The sequence below is a fragment of the Pristiophorus japonicus genome, chromosome X, assembly GCF_044704955.1.
Source record: "Pristiophorus japonicus isolate sPriJap1 chromosome X, sPriJap1.hap1, whole genome shotgun sequence".
In the NCBI taxonomy this organism is placed as follows: domain Eukaryota; kingdom Metazoa; phylum Chordata; class Chondrichthyes; family Pristiophoridae; genus Pristiophorus; species Pristiophorus japonicus.
Genome location: NC_092010.1, coordinates 8,710,773 through 8,730,145, shown reverse-complemented (window position 1 = coordinate 8,730,145; position 19,373 = coordinate 8,710,773). Strand labels below are relative to the sequence as shown.

Genomic DNA, 19,373 nt, shown 5'->3' with positions numbered 1-19,373 from the left:
CTGTACCACCCAGTCCCAGAGTGTGAAAGGACAGTGTGATAACCCACTGTACCCAGTCCCAGAGTGTGAAAGGACAGTGTGATAACCCACTGTACCCAGTCCCAGAGTGTGAAAGGACAGTGTGATAACCCACTGTACCACCCGGTCCCAGAGTGTGAAAGGACAGTGTGATAACTCACTGTACCACCCAGTCCCAGAGTGTGAAAGGGCAGTGTGATAACCCACTGTACCACCCAGTCCTAGAGTGTGAATGGATAGTGTGATAACCCACTGTACCACCCGGTCCCAGAGTGTGAAAGGACAGTGTGATAACCCACTGTACCCAGTCCCAGAGTGTGAAAGGTCAGTGTGATAACCCACTGTACCCAGTCCCAGAGTGTGGAAGGACAATGTGATAACCCACTGTACCCAGTCTCAGAGTGTGAAAGGACAGTGTGATAACCCATGTTACCACCCTGTCCCAGTGTGTGAAAGGACAGTGTGATAACCCCCTGTACCACCCAGTACCAGAGTGTGAAAGGACAGTGTGATAACCCACTGTACCCAGTCCCAGAGTGTGAAAGGACAGTGTGATAACCCACTGTTCCCAGTCCCAGAGTGTGAAAGGACAGTGTGATAACCCACTGTACCGAGTCCCAGAGTGTGAAAGGACAGTGTGATAACCCACTGTACCCAGTCCCAGAGTGTGAAAGGACAGTGTGATAACCCACTGTACCACCCAGTCCCAGAGTGTGAAAGGACAGTGTGATAACCCACTGTACCACCCAGTCCCAGAGTGTGAAAGGACAGTGTGATAACCTACTGTACCCAGTCCCAGAGTGTGAAAGGACAGTGTGATAACCCACTGTACCCAGTCCCAGAGTGTGAAAGGACAGTGTGATAACCCACTGTACCACCCGGTCCCAGAGTGTGAAAGGACAGTGTGATGACGCACTGTACCACGCAGTCCCAGTGTGTGAAAGGACAGTGTGATAACCCACTGTACCACCCAGTCCTAGAGTGTGAAAGGATCGTGTGATAACCCACTGTACCACCCGGTCCCAAAGTGTGAAAGGACAGTGTGATAACCCACTGTACCCAGTCCCAGAGTGTGAAAGGAGAGTGTGATAACCCACTGTACCACCCAGTCCCAGAGTTTTAAAGGACAGTGTGATAACCCATTGTTCCACCCAGTCCCAGAGTGTGAAAGGACAGTGTGATAACCCACTGCACCCAGTCCCAGAGTGTGAAAGGACAGTGTGATAACCCACTGTACCACCCGGTCCCAGAGTGTGAAAGGGCAGTGTGATAACCCACTGTCCCCAGTCCCAGAGTGTGAAAGGACAGTGTGATAACCCACTGTACCACAGTCCCAGAGTGTGAAAGGAGAGTGTGATAACCCACTGTTCCAGTGCCAGTGTGAAAGGACAGTGTGATAACCCCCTGTATCCAGTCCCAGAGTGTGAAAGGACAGTGTGATAACCCACTGTTCCAGTCCCAGAGTGTGGAAGGACAGTGTGATAACTCACTGTACCCAGTCCTAGAGTGTGATAGGACAGTGTGATAACCCACTGTTCCAGTCCCAGAGTGTGAAAGGACAGTGTGATAACCCGCTGTACCCAGTCCCAGAGTATGAAAGGACAGTGTGATAACCCACTGTACCCAGACCCAGAGTGTGAAAGGACAGTGTGATAACCCACTGTACCACCCGGTCCCAGAGTGTGAAAGGGCAGTGTGATAACCCACTGTACCCAGACCCAGAGTGTGAAAGGACAGTGTGATAACCCACTGTACCACCCGGTCCCAGAGTGTGAAAGGGCAGTGTGATAACCCACTGTCCCCAGTCCCAGAGTGTGAAAGGACAGTGTGATAACCCACTGTTCCAGTCCCAGAGTGTGAAAGGACAGTGTGATAACCCACTGTTCCAGTCCCAGAGTGTGAAAGGACAGTGTGATAACTCACTGCACCCAGTCCTAGAGTATGAAAGGACAGTGTGATAACCCACTGTTCCCAGACCCAGAGTGTGAAAGGACAGTGTGATAACCCACTGTACCACCCAGTCCCAGAGTGCGTAAGGACTGTGTGATAACCCACTGAACCACCAAGTCCCAGAGTGTGAAAGGACAGTGTGATAACCCACTGTACCCAGACCCAGAGTGTGAAAGGACAGTGTGATAACCCACTGTACCCAGTCCCAGAGTGTGGAAGGACAATGTGATAACCCACTGTACCCGGTCCCAGAGTGTGAAAGGACAGTGTGATAACCCATTGTACCACCCTGTCCCAGAGTGTGAAAGGACAGTGTGATAACTCACTGTACCCAGTCCCAGAGTGTGAAAGGATAGTGTGATAACCCACTGTACCACCAAGTCCCAGAGTGTGAAAGGACAGTGTGATACCCCACTGTACCCAGTCCTAGAGTGTGAAAGGACAGTGTGATAACCCACTGTACCCAGTCCCAGAGTGTGAAAGGACAGTGTGATAACCCACTGTACCCAGTCCCAGAGGGTGAAAGGACAGTGTGATAACTCACTGTACCCAGTCCCAGAGTGTGAAAGGACAGTGTGACAACTCACTGTACCCAGTCCCAGAGTGTGAAAGGATAGTGTGATAACCCACTGTACCCAGTCCCAGAGTCTGTCAGGCCAGTGTGATAACCCACTGTACCCAGTCCCAGAGTGTGAAAGGATAGTGCGATAACCCACTGTACCCAGTCCCAGAGTTTGTCAGGACAGTGTGATAACCCACTGTACCACCCAGTCCCAGAGTGTGTAAGGACTGTGTGATAACCCACTGTACCCAGTCCCAGAGTGTGGAAGGACAATGTGATAACCCACTGTACCCAGTCCCAGAGTGTGAAAGGACAGTGTGATAACCCATTGTACCACCCTGTCCCAGAGTGTGAAAGGACAGTGTGATACCCCACTGTACCCAGTCCTAGAGTGTGAAAGGACAGTGTGATAACCCACTGTACCCAGTCCCAGAGTGTGAAAGTACAGTGTGATACCCCACTGTACCCAGTCCTAGAGTGTGAAAGGACAGTGTGATAACCCACTGTACCCAGTCCCAGAGTGTGAAAGGACAGTGTGATAACCCACTGTACCCAGTCCCAGAGTGTGAAAGGACAGTGTGATAACCCACTGTACCCAGTCCCAGAGTGTGAAAGGACAGTGTGATAACCCACTGTACCCAGTCCCAGAGTGTGAAAGGACAGTGTGATAACCCCCTGTACCACCCAGTCCCAGAGTGTGAAAGGACAGTGTGATAACCCACTGTACCACCCAGTCCCAGAGTGTGAAAGGACAGTGTGATAACCCACTGTACCCAGTCCCAGAGTGTGAAAGGACAGTGTGATAACCCACTTTACCCAGTCCCAGAGTATGAAAGGACAGTGTGATAACCCACTGTACCACCCGGTCCCAGAGTGTGAAAGGACAGTGTGATAACTCACTGTACCACCCAGTCCCAGAGTGTGAAAGGTCAGTGTGATAACCCACTGTACCACCCAGTCCTAGAGTGTGAAAGGATAGTGTGATAACCCACTGTACCACCCGGTCCCAGAGTGTGAAAGGACAGTGTGATAAACCACTCTACCCAGTCCCAGAGTGTGAAAGGACAGTGTGATAACCCACTGTACCACCCGGTCCCAGAATGTGAAAGGACAGTGTGATAAACCACTCTACCCAGTCCCAGGGTGTGAAAGGACAGTGTGATAACCCACTGTACCCAGTCCCAGAGTGTGAAAGGACAGTGTGATAACCGACTGTACCCAGTCCCAGAGTGTGAAAGGACAGTGTGATAACCCACTGTACCCAGTCCCAGAGTGTGAAAGGACAGTGTGATAACCCCCTGTACCAACCAGTCCCAGAGTGTGAAAGGACAGTGTGATAACCGACTGTACCCAGTCCCAGAGTGTGAAAGGACAGTGTGATAACCCACTGTACCCAGTCCCAGAGTGTGAAAGGACAGTGTGATAACCCACTGTACCCAGTCCCAGAGTGTGAAAGGACAGTGTGATAACCCACTGTCCCACCCAGTCCCAGAGTGTGAAAGGACAGTGTGATAACCCACTGTCCCCAGTCCCAGAGTGTGAAAGGACAGTGTGATAACCCACTGTACCACAGTCCCAGAGTGTGAAAGGACAGTGTGATAACCCACTGTACCACCCAGTCCTAGAGTGTGAAAGGATAGTGTGATTACCCACTGTACCACCCGGTCCCAGAGTGTGAAAGGACAGTGTGATAAACCACTCTACCCAGTCCCAGAGTGTGAAAGGACAGTGTGATAACCCACTGTACCCAGTCCCAGAGTGTGAAAGGACAGTGTGATAACCGACTGTACCCAGTCCCAGAGTGTGAAAGGACAGTGTGATAACCCACTGTACCCAGTCCCAGAGTGTGAAAGGACAGTGTGATAACCCCCTGTACCACCCAGTCCCAGAGTGTGAAAGGACAGTGTGATAACTGACTGTACCCAGTCCCAGAGTGTGAAAGGACAGTGTGATAACCCACTGTACCCAGTCCCAGAGTGTGAAAGGACAGTGTGATAACCCACTGTACCCAGTTCCAGAGAGTGAAAGGACAGTGTGATAACCCACTGTACCCAGTCCCAGAGTGTGAAAGGACAGTGTGATAACCCACTGTACCACCCAGTCCCAGAGTGTGAAAGGACAGTGTGATAACCCACTGTACCCAGTCCCAGAGTGTGAAAGGACAGTGTGATAACCCACTGTACCCAGTCCCAGAGTGTGAAAGGACAGTGTGATAACCCACTGTCCCACCCAGTCCCAGAGTGTGAAAGGACAGTGTGATAACCCACTGTCCCCAGTCCCAGAGTGTGAAAGGACAGTGTGATAACCCACTGTACCACAGTCCCAGAGTGTGAAAGGACAGTGTGATAACCCACTGTACCCAGTCCCAGAGTGTGAAAGGACAGTATGATAACCCACTGTTCCAGTGCCAGAATGTGTAAGGACAGTGTGATAACCCACTGTACCCAGTCCCAGAGTGTGAAAGGACAGTGTGATAACCCACTGTTCCAGTCCCAGAGTGTGAAAGGACAGTGTGATAACCCACTGTATCCAGTCCCAGAGTGTGAAAGGACAGTGTGATTACCCACTGTACCACCCAGTCCTAGTGTGTGAAAGGACAGTGTGATAACCCACTGTACCACCCAGTCCCAGAGTGTGAAAGGGCAGTGTGATAACCCACTGTACCCAGTCCCAGAGTGTGAAAGGACAGTTTGATAACCCACTGTACCCTGTCCCAGAGTGTGAAAGGACAGTGTGATAACCCACTGTACCCAGTCCCAGAGTGTGAAAGGACAGTGTGATAACCCACTGTACCCAGTCCCAGAGTGTGAAAGGACAGTGTGATAACCCCCTGTACCACCCAGTCCCAGAGTGTGAAAGGACAGTGTGATAACCCACTGTACCACCCAGTCCCAGAGTGTGAAAGGACAGTGTGATAACCCACTGTACCCAGTCCCAGAGTGTGAAAGGACAGTGTGATAACCCACTTTACCCAGTCCCAGAGTATGAAAGGACAGTGTGATAACCCACTGTACCACCCGGTCCCAGAGTGTGAAAGGACAGTGTGATAACTCACTGTACCACCCAGTCCCAGAGTGTGAAAGGTCAGTGTGATAACCCACTGTACCACCCAGTCCTAGAGTGTGAAAGGATAGTGTGATAACCCACTGTACCACCCGGTCCCAGAGTGTGAAAGGACAGTGTGATAAACCACTCTACCCAGTCCCAGAGTGTGAAAGGACAGTGTGATAACCCACTGTACCACCCGGTCCCAGAATGTGAAAGGACAGTGTGATAAACCACTCTACCCAGTCCCAGGGTGTGAAAGGACAGTGTGATAACCCACTGTACCCAGTCCCAGAGTGTGAAAGGACAGTGTGATAACCGACTGTACCCAGTCCCAGAGTGTGAAAGGACAGTGTGATAACCCACTGTACCCAGTCCCAGAGTGTGAAAGGACAGTGTGATAACCCCCTGTACCAACCAGTCCCAGAGTGTGAAAGGACAGTGTGATAACCGACTGTACCCAGTCCCAGAGTGTGAAAGGACAGTGTGATAACCCACTGTACCCAGTCCCAGAGTGTGAAAGGACAGTGTGATAACCCACTGTACCCAGTCCCAGAGTGTGAAAGGACAGTGTGATAACCCACTGTCCCACCCAGTCCCAGAGTGTGAAAGGACAGTGTGATAACCCACTGTCCCCAGTCCCAGAGTGTGAAAGGACAGTGTGATAACCCACTGTACCACAGTCCCAGAGTGTGAAAGGACAGTGTGATAACCCACTGTACCACCCAGTCCTAGAGTGTGAAAGGATAGTGTGATAACCCACTGTACCACCCGGTCCCAGAGTGTGAAAGGACAGTGTGATAACCGACTGTACCCAGTCCCAGAGTGTGAAAGGACAGTGTGATAACCCACTGTACCCAGTCCCAGAGTGTGAAAGGACAGTGTGATAACCCCCTGTACCACCCAGTCCCAGAGTGTGAAAGGACAGTGTGATAACTGACTGTACCCAGTCCCAGAGTGTGAAAGGACAGTGTGATAACCCACTGTACCCAGTCCCAGAGTGTGAAAGGACAGTGTGATAACCCACTGTACCCAGTTCCAGAGAGTGAAAGGACAGTGTGATAACCCACTGTACCCAGTCCCAGAGTGTGAAAGGACAGTGTGATAACCCACTGTACCACCCAGTCCCAGAGTGTGAAAGGACAGTGTGATAACCCACTGTACCCAGTCCCAGAGTGTGAAAGGACAGTGTGATAACCCACTGTACCCAGTCCCAGAGTGTGAAAGGACAGTGTGATAACCCACTGTCCCACCCAGTCCCAGAGTGTGAAAGGACAGTGTGATAACCCACTGTCCCCAGTCCCAGAGTGTGAAAGGACAGTGTGATAACCCACTGTACCACAGTCCCAGAGTGTGAAAGGACAGTGTGATAACCCACTGTACCCAGTCCCAGAGTGTGAAAGGACAGTATGATAACCCACTGTTCCAGTGCCAGAATGTGTAAGGACAGTGTGATAACCCACTGTACCCAGTCCCAGAGTGTGAAAGGACAGTGTGATAACCCACTGTTCCAGTCCCAGAGTGTGAAAGGACAGTGTGATAACCCACTGTATCCAGTCCCAGAGTGTGAAAGGACAGTGTGATTACCCACTGTACCACCCAGTCCTAGTGTGTGAAAGGACAGTGTGATAACCCACTGTACCACCCAGTCCCAGAGTGTGAAAGGGCAGTGTGATAACCCACTGTACCCAGTCCCAGAGTGTGAAAGGACAGTTTGATAACCCACTGTACCCTGTCCCAGAGTGTGAAAGGACAGTGTGATAACCCACTGTACCCAGTCCCAGAGTGTGAAAGGACAGTTTGATAACCCACTGTACCACCCAGTCCCTCTTGAGAGCTTTGTACTAAGATCTACAATCTACATCCAAGATCGCCGCTGACTTGAGATCGGTCCAGATGTTCACCCACACCAGTGAGTAGATTAGTTTGTTTGCTGGTTGCACCCCTACCTCCGACACCCTCCCCCACACTTGAAAGATGCTTGAGACCTGATGATCCTCTTACTCCAGCACTTACTCAAGCTCAGGGGTTTTTAAATCAAATATTTTCCCTTCCGTCATTCTTGTGAATCACACTTCGGCCATGACTATTTATGGTACGGATTTGCCTATAAAAAAAATAAGCTTACTATTCTTTATTCTTTCTAACAGTTTGATTCAATTGAATAGGCTGCTGGGACACTCAAGAGGGTGGTTGAGAGTCAACCACATTAGTGTGTGACTGGAGTCACATATAGGCCGACCGGGTAAGGACGGCGTGTTTCATTCCCTTAAGGACCTGAGTGAACCAGTTGGGAGTTTACGAAAATCCGATACATTCGTGGTCACTGTTACTCTTCCCAGCTTTTTATTCTATTATTATTTCCAGATTTTATTTGAACTGAATTCAATGTCTGAAATGGCTGTGGTGGACTGCGTTTGTTTTCTTATTTCCCAGCATACTTCAGATCTAAAGCTTTGTTTCTCTGAACTGCTCACATAAAATGCAAAGCTTTGAGGCCTGGGCGTCTGGAGTTAATGAAGCCAACATGCCATCGTGGCAGCACTTCCAGCACAGCAAGTGTCAACTTTCCCTGTCTGTACAAGTCCTGGTGTACGTTGCTACTGCCCGAAGCCTTTCCGTGGGACTGGTGAGCTGCTGAGACATGCCAGCATTTGTACTGACTCCGGCACTGACTCAGCTCGTCTGACGCGGAAACCCTCACCAATGCCTCTCACACCGCCACACTCTCCTGGCTGGCTTTCCACCCTCCAAACTTCAACTCATCCAAAACTCAGCAGCCCGTGTCCTAACTCACACCAAGTCCCACTCACCCATCACCCCCTGTGCTCACTGCCCCGTGTCCTAACTCACACCGAGTCCCGCTCACCCATTACCCCTTGTGCCCCGGGTCCTAACTCGCACCGAGTCCTGCTCACCCATCACCCCCTGTGCTTACTGCCCAGTGTCCTAACTCACACCGAGTCCCGCTCACCATCACCCTCTGTGCTCGCTGCCCCGTGTCCTAACTCTCACTGAGTCCCGCTCACCCAACACCCCCTGTGCTCACTGCCCCGTGTCCTAACTCACACCGAGTCCCGCTCACCCATTACCCCTTGTGCCCCGGGTCCTAACTCGCACCGAGTCCTGCTCACCCATCATCCCCTGTGCTCGCTGCCCCGTGTCCTAACTCAGACCGAGTCCTGCTCACCCATCACCCCCTGTGCTCGCTGCCCCGTGTCCTAACTCACACCGATTCCCGCTCACCCATCATCCCCTGTGCTCGCTGCCCCATGTCCTAACTCGCACCGAGTCCCGCTCACCCATTACCCCCTGTGCTCCGGGTCCTAACTCGCACCAAGTCCCACTCACCCATCACCCCCTGTGCCCCGTGTCCAAACTCGCACCAAGTCCCTCTCACCTATCATCCCCTGTGCTCACTGCCCCGTGTCCTAACTCACACCGAGTCCCGCTCACCCATCATCCCCTGTGCTCACTGCCCCATGTTCTAACTCGCACCGAGTCCCGCTCACCCATCACCCCCTGTGCTCACTGCCCCATGTCCTAACTCGCACCAAGTCCCACTCACCCATCACCCCCTGTGCTCACTGCCCCGTGTCCTAACTCGTACCCAGTCACGCTCACCCATCACCCCCTGTGCTCTCTGCCCCGTGTCCTAACTCGTACCCAGTCACGCTCACCCATCACCCCCTGTGCTCTCTGCCCCGTGTCCTAACTCGTACCCAGTCACGCTCACCCATCACCCCCTGTGCTCTCTGCCCCGTATCCTAACTCGCACCAAGTCACGCTCACCCATCACCCCCTATGCTCACTGTCCTACAGTGGCTCTCATCCTGCAATTGATTATAAAATTCAATGTAGCATCTCCTCCCCTTCTTTGCCACTTACGTTACTCTTCAGAACGTAGGAACAGGAGGACGCCATTCCGCCCCTCGAGCCTGTCCTAGCATTCTGTTAGATCGTGGCTGATCTGTACCCCAGCTCCATTTTCCCACAGTGGCTCCATATGCCTCGATGCCTTGCCCAACAAAGATCCATTGAGGTCAGTGTTCACGAAACACCCCCTCGCATTCACAGTCTTTTGAGGAGAGAGTTCCAGATTTGCACAAGCCTTTGTGCTTCCAGATTGCCCTCCTGAACGGCCCAGCTCTCATTTGACGATTGTGCCACCTGATGCTGGATTGCACCGCCAGAGGAAATCGTTTCTCTACCCTATCGACTGCCTTTCGAATAAACACAATGGGATAAAAACTCTTTGGGTGGGGAAATTCGGCTGTTTAGCACCAGCATTAGCGCCGGAGAGGGGCGCTGAGGAGCCGATGAACTCCTCCTGCCCGAGCGCGAGGCTGTCAGCGCCTGCTGTCAACATCAGTGAAGGTTTAGCGGCCTGGCGCTGAGAGTGTTGGGGGAAAGCAGTCGGTCCAGCAACAATCCCGGGGCGATATTGTCCGGTGTGCAAGGTAAGGGCTGAAATCTCACTTCTTCAACTTGTCTTTATTTGTTGCAGTCGTGGGGAAGTGTGGGTAAAGTTTATTGACATTTTCAGCAGGATTTTGTTTTTCATCTTCAGGCGCCAAAAAATCTGTTCACGCCTGAGGAGGATCATGCAACGTTTCCCTTCGCGCTCCACTCTCCTCTTGGGATGAGACAACTGAATATCCCACTTTGAGGCAGGAGACATTGCCCGGCGCTAAAGGTGCTGACACCGCCTCAAAGCGTGCCATACCCAATTTCCAGCCCTTAGCCTATTCTACGATTGTATAATTCAAGTCAGCCGTTATCCTGGACTGATACTTTGTGTACCCGCTGTGAAATATTGTCCTTAAAGACACACAGTGCAAACATACGCGGGAAAAAGCGCAGAAGTTCCAACTGATGGAGATATCTCGCGTGACACAAATTTTAAGCACGACGAAATCAGTGAGATTTCCTTATCCCGGAGCAAGGTACGAACTGCAGGGACAGTTACTGATGGAGCTCCAAACTCTCAATCTCACGGTCTTATTCCAGGTGGCAGATGCGCAAGGCGTGCTGATCGATTGACCCCGAGGGGTGACACCTGCCCAGTGAGGCTTGGTGATGCCCGTCTCCCTGCCCCACCCCCGCTGCATGCGCATTACCTGGGTACCCATTCATATCGAGATCTGCAGCTCCCCGCACGGCAAACCCGAAGCTCGCTGGCAAGCTGGTGCTGGCCGCCCACATGCCGGTCAGGATTTGGGAAGGGGTGCTGTTCAGGCCATTGGGTCGCCCGTTGTAGATGTAGACCAGGCCCTGGTGCTTGTCCCCGGCGTAAGGGGCTCCAACCGCCACGTCTGTGGGCACAGGAAAGAACGTCAGCCCGGTGCAACATCTCGCCCGCTCACAGCTGATTTAATGTTTGCCCCGTCTCCTCTCTTGTAACGGCACTGCTCATGTGTAATCCAATCTCCACGTCACCTCACCCACACGGGGTTAGGTCCACCTTGACACAACCATCCCATGCCACCCAGGGATGCCAGTCTCGGAAGCGATTTGAGCAGCTCCACGCCCGCCACCCAGTGCCAAACCTGCTCTTCCTTTCAGCCCCAAAAGAGATCTCGAGGCCAGAAGCAGCCAACTCAAGTACCGAGAACGAGAGTCAAGTTAACAAGCCGACACTGCAGCAATTCGGTGATGTATCTCCCGAGGGCTGGGAATGAGAGTATTACCCTCTGTACCAGTTAAGTTAGCCTCGTGGGAGGCTCTTGGGGAGCGGGCAGGGAAGTAGACCCGAGTCCATGACCGGATCAGCCATGATCGTATTAAATGGCGGAGCAGGCTCGAGGGGCCTATAGCCTACTCCTGCTCCTATTTCTTATGATCTTATGAATTGGGGCTGAGGTTCAAAGGGCAAGGGTCATGCTCTACCCTGCTGTGCTCTGGTGTGCTGCACATCAAACTCTACGCACCATTGAATCCATCTTGATCCAGGTCCCCCAACACTGCAACCGAGGTCCCGTACCGTCCATAGGGGTCTATACCCGTCAGGTTCTGACTGACATTGAACTCCAACAGACCGCTTTGTAAATAAATGTAGACCCGTCCAACCTCCTGCAGCCTTCCCCCGGACTCTCGCTCCATGAACATCGGTGCACCAACCAAGACATCGTCCAGCCTGTGAAATCACCATGGAGCAACAAATTGAATACCAGTAAGATGCAGAGTGACGCTCCAGAGCGCTCCCGACAGCACCAGTGTGACAATTGGTCACTTGGCCGACTGTGCCCACGTGCCTGCACTGACCATCCGATCGACAATCCTGCAGGGTCCTCACAAACAGAGAGGACAGATCATCATCCCATCCAATGGGGCGAGCTGTGAATTCCAGCCCCGACAAAGGCCAGTGTCGGATGGGCTCAGTACTGCCCCTCTGACAGTGCGGCACTCCCTCAGTACTGCCCCTCTGACAGTGCGGCACTCCCTCAGTACTGCCCCTCTGACAGTGCAGTGCTCCCTCAGTACTCCCCCTCCGTCAGTGCGGTGCTCCCTCAGCACTGCCCATCCAACAGCACGGCACTCCCTCAATACTGCCCCTCCGACAGTGCGGCACTCCCTCAGTACTGCCCGTCCGACAGTGCGGCACTCCCTCAGTACTGCCCCTCCGACAGTGCGGCACTCCCTCAGTACTGCCCCTCCGACAGTGCGGCACTCCTTCAGTACTGACCCTCCGACAGTGCGGCACTCCCTCAGTACTGCCCGTCTGACAGTGCGGCACTCCCTCAGTACTGCCCCTCTGACAGTGCGGCGCTCCCTCAGTACTGCCTCTCCGACAGTGCGGCACTCCCTCAGTACTGACCCTCCGACAGTGCGGCACTCCCTCAGTACTGATCCACCGACAGTGCGGCACTCCCTCAATACTGCCCCTCCGACAGTGCAACACTCCCTCAGTACTGCCCCTCCGACAGTGCAGCGCTGCCTCAGTACTCCCCCTCCGACAGTGCGGACCTCCCTCAACACTGCCCCTCCGACAGTGCGGCGCTCCCTCAGTATTGCCCCTCCGACAGTGAGGCGCACCCTCAGTACTGCCCCTCCGACAGTGCGGCGCTCCCTCAGTACCGCCCCTCCGACAGTGCGGCGCTCCCTCAGTACCGCCCCTCCGACAGTGCGGCGCTCCCTCAGTACATAGAAACATAGAAAATAGGTGCAGGAGTAGGCCATTCGGCCCTTCGAGCCTGCACCGCCATTCAATGAGTTCATGGCTGAACATTCAACTTCAGTACCCCATTCCTGCTTTCTCGCCATACCCCTTGATCCCCCTAGTAGTAAGGACCTCATCTAACTCCTTTTTGAATATATTTAGTGAATTGGCCTCAACAACTTTCTGTGGTAGAGAATTCCACAGGTTCACCACTCTCTGGGTGAAGAAGTTCCTCCGCATCTCGGTCCTAAATGGCTTACCCCTTATCCTTAGACTGTGACCTCTGGTTCTGGACTTCCCCAACATTGGGAACATTCTTCCTGCATCTAACCTGTCTAACCCCGTCAGAATTTTAAATGTTTCTATGAGGTCCCCTCTCATTCTTCTGAACTTCAGTGAATACAAGCCCAGTTGATCCAGTCTTTCGTGATAGGTCAGTCCCGCCATCCCGGGAATCAGTCTGGTGAACCTTCGCTGCACTCCCTCAATAGCAAGAATGTCCTTCCTCAGGTTAGGAGACCAAAACTGCACACAATACTCCAGGTGTGGCCTCACCAAGGCCCTGTACAACTGTAGCAACACCTCCCTGCCCCTGTACTCAAATCCCCTTGCTATGAAGGCCAACATGCCATTTGCTTTCTTAACCGCCTGCTGCACCTGCATGCCAACCTTCAATGACTGATGTCATTCCCTCAGTACTGCCCCTCCGACAGTGCAGCGCTGCATCAGTACTGGCCCTCCAACCGTGCGGCACTCCCTCAGTACTGCCCCTCCGACAGTGCGGCGCTCCCTCAGCACTGCCCCTCCGACAGTGCGGCGCTCCCTCAGTACTGCCCCTCCGACAGTGCGGCGCTCCCTCAGTACTGTCCCTTCGACAGTGCGGCGCTCCCTCAGTACTGCCCCTCCGACAGTGCGGCACTCCCTCAGTACTGGCCCTCCATCCGTGCGGCACTCCCTCAGTACTGCCCCTCGGACAGTGCGGCGCTCCCTCAGCACTGCCCCTCCGACAGTGCGGTGCTCCCTCAGTACTGCCCCTCCGACAGTGCAGTGCTCCCTCAGTACTGCCCCTCCGACAGTGCAGCGCTGCCTCAGTACTGGCCCTCCATCCGTGCGGCACTCCCTCAGTACTGCCCCTCGGACAGTGCGGCGCTCCTTCAGCACTGCCCCTCCGACAGTGCGGCACTCCCTCAGTACCGCCCCTCCGACAGTGCAGAACTCCCTCAGCACCACCTCTCCGACAGTGCGGCACTCACTCAGTACTGCCCCTCCGACAGTGCGGCACTCCCTCAGTACTGCCCCTCCGACAGTACAGCACTCCCTCAGTATTGCCCCTCCGACAGTGCAGCTCTCCCTCAATACTGCCCCTCACACAGTGTAGCGCTCCCTCAGTACTGCCCCTCCGATAGTGCGGCGCTCCCTCATTACTGCCACTCTGACAGTGCAGCACTCCCTCAGTACTGCCCCTCCGAGAATGCAGCACTCCCTCAGTACTGCCCCTCCGAGAATGCAGCACTCCCTCAGTACTGCCCCTCCGAGAATGCAGCACTCCCTCAGTACTGCCCCTCCGACAGTGCGGCGCTCCCTCAGTACTGCCTCTCCGACAGTGCAGCGCTCCCTCAGCACTGCCTCTCCGACAGTGCGGCGCTCCCTCAGTACTACCCCTCCGACAGTGCGGTGCTCCCTCAGTATTGCCCCTCCGACAGTGCGGTGCTCCCTCAGTATTGCCCCTCCGACAGTGCGGCGCTCCCTCAGTACCGCCCCTCCGACAGTGCGGCCCTCCCTCAGTATTGCCCCTCCGACAGTGCGGCGCTCCCTCAGTACCGCCCCTCCGACAGTGCGGCGCTCTCTCAGTACCGCCCCTCCGACAGTTCGGCGCTCCCTCAGTACCGCCCCTCCGACAGTACTGCCCCTCCGACAGTGCGGCGCTCCCTCAGTACTGCCCCTTCGACAGTGCGGCGCTCTCTCAGTACCGCCCCTCCGACAGTTCGGCGCTCCCTCAGTACCGCCCCTCCGACAGTACTGCCCCTCCGACAGTGCGGCGCTCCCTCAGTACTGCCCCTTCGACAGTGCAGCATTGCCTCAGTACTGGCCCTCCAACCGTGCGGCACTCCCTCAGCACTGCCCCTCCGACAGTGCGGCGCTCCCTCAGCACTGCCCCTCCGACAGTGCGGTGCTCCCTCAGTATTGCCCCTCCGACAGTGCGGCGCTCCCTCAGTACCGCCCCTCCGACAGTGTGGCCCTCCCTCAGTATTGCCCCTCCAACAGTGCGGCGCTCCCTCAGTACCGCCCCTCCGACAGTGCGGCGCTCCCTCAGTACAGCCCCTCCGACAGTGCGGCACTCCCTCAGTACTGACCCTCCGACAGTGCGGCACTCCCTCAGTACTGATCCTCCGACAGTGCGGCACTCCCTCAGTACTGACCCTCCGACAGTGCAACACTCCCTCAGTACTGCCCCTCCGACAGTGCAGCGCTGCCTCAGTACTCCCCCTCCGACAGTGCGGCCCTCCCTCAACACTGCCTCTCCGACAGTGCGGCGCTCCCTCAGTATTGCCCCTCCGACAGTGAGGCGCACCCTCAGTACTGCCCCTCCGACAGTGCGGCGCTCCCTCAGTACCGCCCCTCCGACAGTGCGGCGCTCCCTCAGTACCGCCCCTCCGACAGTGCGGCGCTCCCTCAGTATTGCCTCTCTGACAGTGCGGCACTCCCTCAGTACTGCACTGGGTTTTAGTGTTCCAACTCGCAGGAGTGGGACTTGAACCCACAATCTGCTGACTCAGAGGTGAGAGTGCTCTCCACTGAGCCACAGCTGGCACTGTGTTAAATACACCTTGGTTACTTTCTGTCCTCTTATGGGATCTCGCTCATGCTGCAGGTGAGAGGCCAGTGTCAAGGCTTGGCCCAGGTTGAGGTTGCCCTGCTGTTTCACCAGGCCTCCTGGGGCAGGCCTCTGTGGCTGGCTGCTGCATCTCCGGCCCTGTGGACTGATGCGTGACTGTTGCTCAGTGTTGTCCACGGTGCTGCCGCCGAGACTGGAAACCGCCTGTGCGTTGAGCTCCAGCTGCAACGCCCTGCCTGACCAGGGAGCTGCAGCTGCAAGTTGCCACTGCAAACTGAACCTGACTGCATTCAGCCCATCGCATCTGCAATGGAGATAGTGTCCGCTCTGAGCAGGAGTCAGTCTCCTTGGGGACTTGAGGCTCTGGAAAAGGCAGAGACTGGGTCGAATGAGCTGGTGTGTTTGGTGTTAACAGCATTCCCGCGTTGCATTGAACAGGGAGGGATGGTCGCGGGGGGTGGGGTGAGGGAGCTCCCGCCGCGACTGTAAATCAGGAACCTGCGGGCTGCTCCGCAACCGTTTCCCCCAACACACGAGGAGCTCAGCGTTAATTGGAAAGGGCTGTGAGCAGGCTGAGTGGCTCTAAGCATCTCTCGGCCCGTCCTCGGCCGGAAAGACTGTGCAGAACACGCTGACACATGCATAAGCGATTAAAAGAGGAAAGCACATTTGGCAGATAGTTTAACAATCACTTCCTATGAAATGCTGGTTGGAGGAGCTGACTCGCTCAATGCATTGCCAGGGCCTGCCTCCCTGAACGTACTCCACTCACCCATCATTGTTGATGTCTGTCACTGCCACGGCATATCCAAAGTACGAGGCCATCTGCAATGAATTAAGACGAGAGCGCTCAGTACCGCACTGACTTGCAACAAGGGCTTCGACCGTTGTGAGAGCAGGACCTTTCCTCTCGCAGGCTTGAAGGTGCAGATGGCCCACGGGCCTTGGCAAATGTTCCCAATCCCAAAAAGCGTTAATCCTTCACCCTCCAAGACGCGCTCCGGAGATCGGGAAATTCCCACCCGCTAAGCACGGAAAGGGGCTCGCTGCTGGTTTATTTTTTGCTCTGCTTGGTGGGGGGTTTCTCAACCAAACCAGGCTCCAGAGCGGAGCGGGGGCCTTCAGGATCACCAAGTGAGGGTGCACCTGGAGCAGGTCACGGGATGGGGATCAGGGGTAGGAACCCTGGCTGATATTCCCTCACTCTAACCCAGGGGTCACTGGACAGTGATCAGGTGTAGGAACCCTGGCTGATATCCCCTCTCTCTAACCCAGGGGTCACTGGACAGTGATCAGGGGTAGGAACCCTGGCTGATATCCCCTCTCTCTAACCCAGGGGTCACTGGACAGTGATCAGGGGTAGGAACCCTGGCTGATATCCCCTCTCTCTAACCCAGGGGTCACTGGACAGTGATCAGGGGTAGGAACCCTGGCTGATATCCCCTCTCTCTAACCCAGGGGTCACTGGACAGTGATCAGGAGCAGGAACCCTGGCTGATTTCCCCTCTCTCTCGAACCCAGGGGTCACTGGGCAGTGATCAGGAGCAGGAACCCTGGCTGATTTCCCCCTCTCTCTCTAACCCAGGGGTCACTGGGCAGTGATCAGGAGCAGGAACCCTGGCTGATTTCCCCCTCTCTCTAACCCAGGGGTCACTGGGCAGTGATCAGGAGCAGGAACCCTGGTTGATTTCCCCTCTCTCTCAAACCCAGGGGTCACTGGATAGAGATCAGGAGCAGGAACCCTGGCTGAATTCCCCTCTCTCTAACCCAGGGGTCACTGGGCAGTGATCAGGAGCAGGAACCCTGGCTGATTTCCCCCTCTCTCTAACCCAGGGGTCACTGGGCAGTGATCAGGAGCAGGAACCCTGGCTGATTTCCCCCTCTCTCTCTAACCCAGGGGTCACTGGGCAGTGATCAGGAGCAGGAACCCTGGCTGATTTCCCCCTCTCTCTAACCCAGGGGTCACTGGGCAGTGATCAGGAGCAGGAACCCTGGTTGATTTCCCCTCTCTCTCTAACCCAGGGGTCACTGGATAGAGATCAGGAGCAGGAACCCTGGCTGATATCCCCCTCTCTCTAACCCAGGCGTCACTGGGCAGTGATCAGGAGCAGGAACCCTGGCTGGTTTCCCCTCTCTCTCTTTCCCAGGGGTCACTGGGCAGTGATCAGAAGCAGGAACCCTGGCTGAGTTCCCTCTCGCGAATCCAGGGGTCACAGGACAGTGATCAGGAGCAGGAACCCTGGCTGATTTCCCCTCTCTCTCTAACCCAGGGGTCACTGGGCAGTGATCAGGAGCAGGAACCCTGGCTGATTTCCCCCTCACTCACTAACCCAGGGGTCACTGGGCAGAGATCAGGAGCAGGAACCCTGGCTGATTTTCCCCTCTCTCTAACCCAGGGGTCACTGGGCAGTGATCAGGAGCAGGAACGCTGGCTGATTTTCCCTCACTCTCTAACCCAGCGGTCACTGGGCAGTGATCAGGAGCAGTAACCCTGGCTGATTTCCCCTCTCTCTAACCCAGGGGTCACTGGGCAGTGATCAGGAGCAGGAACCCTGGCTGATTTCCCCCTCTCTCTAACCCAGAGGTCACTGGGCAGTGATCAGGAAGAGGAACCCTGGCTGATTTCCCCCTCTCTCTCTAACCCAGGGGTCACTGGGCAGTGATCAGGAGCAGGAACCCTGGCTGATATCCCCTCTCTCAAACCCAGGGGTCACTGGGCAGTGATCAGGAGCAGGAACCTGGCTAATTTCCCATCTCTCTCTAACCCAGGGGTCACTGGATAGAGATCAGGAGCAGGAACCCTGGCTGATATCCCCCTCTCTCCAACCCAGGCGTCACTGGGCAGTGATCAGGAGCAGGAACCCTGGCTGATTTCCCCTCTCTCTCTAACCCAGAGGTCACTGGGCAGTGATCAGGAGCAGGAACCCTGGCTGAATTCCCCTCTCTCTAACCCAGGGGTCACTGGGCAGTGATCAGGAGCAGGAACCCTGGCTGATTTCCCCTCTCTCTCTAACCCAGGTGTCACTGGGCAGTGATCAGGAGCAGGAACCCTGGCTGAATTCCCCTCTCTCTAACCCAGAGGTCACTGGGCAGTGATCAGGAGCAGGAACCCTGGCTGATTTCCCCTCTCTCTCTAACCCAGGGGTCACTGGGCAGTGATCAGGAGCAGGAACCCTGGCTGATTTCCCCCTCTCTCTAACCCAGAGGTCACTGGGCAGTGATCAGGAGCAGGAACCCTGGCTGATTTCCCCTCTCTCTCTAACCCAGGGGTCACTGGGCAGTGATCAGGAGCAGGAACCCTGGCTGATTTCCCCTCTCTCTCTAACCCAGGGGTCACTGGGCAGTGATCAGGAGCAGGAACCCTGGCTGATTTTCCCCTCTCTCTAACCCAGGGGTCAGTGGGCAGTGATCAGGAGCAGGAACCCTGGCTGATTTCCCCCTCTCTCTAACCCAGGGGTCACTGGACAGTGATCAGGGGTAGGAACCCTGGCTGATATCCCCTCTCTCTAACCCAGGGGTCACTGGACAGTGATCAGGGGTAGGAACCCTGGCTGATATCCCCTCTCTCTAACCCAGGGGTCACTGGACAGTGATCAGGGGTAGGAACCCTGGCTGATATTCCCTCTCTCTAACCCAGGGGTCACTGGACAGTGATCAGGAGCAGGAACCCTGGCTGATTTCCCCTCTCTCTCGAACCCAGGGGTCACTGGGCAGTGATCAGGAGCAGGAACCCTGGCTGATTTCCCCCTCTCTCTAACCCAGGGGTCACTGGGCAGTGATCAGGAGCAGGAACCCTGGTTGAT

General features: G+C 55.1%; 1 protein-coding gene across 1 annotated transcript in view; it reads right to left on the bottom strand.

The window, feature by feature from the left end:
* Nucleotides 1–19,373, bottom strand: part of LOC139240842 (integrin alpha-5-like) — a 452,133-nt gene that overhangs the window by 161,148 nt on the left and 271,612 nt on the right. Inside the window, 3 exon segments of the mRNA XM_070869324.1 lie at nt 10,696–10,890; nt 11,506–11,711; nt 16,343–16,395. Coding sequence (XP_070725425.1) covers nt 10,696–10,890; nt 11,506–11,711; nt 16,343–16,395 — 454 coding nt within the window.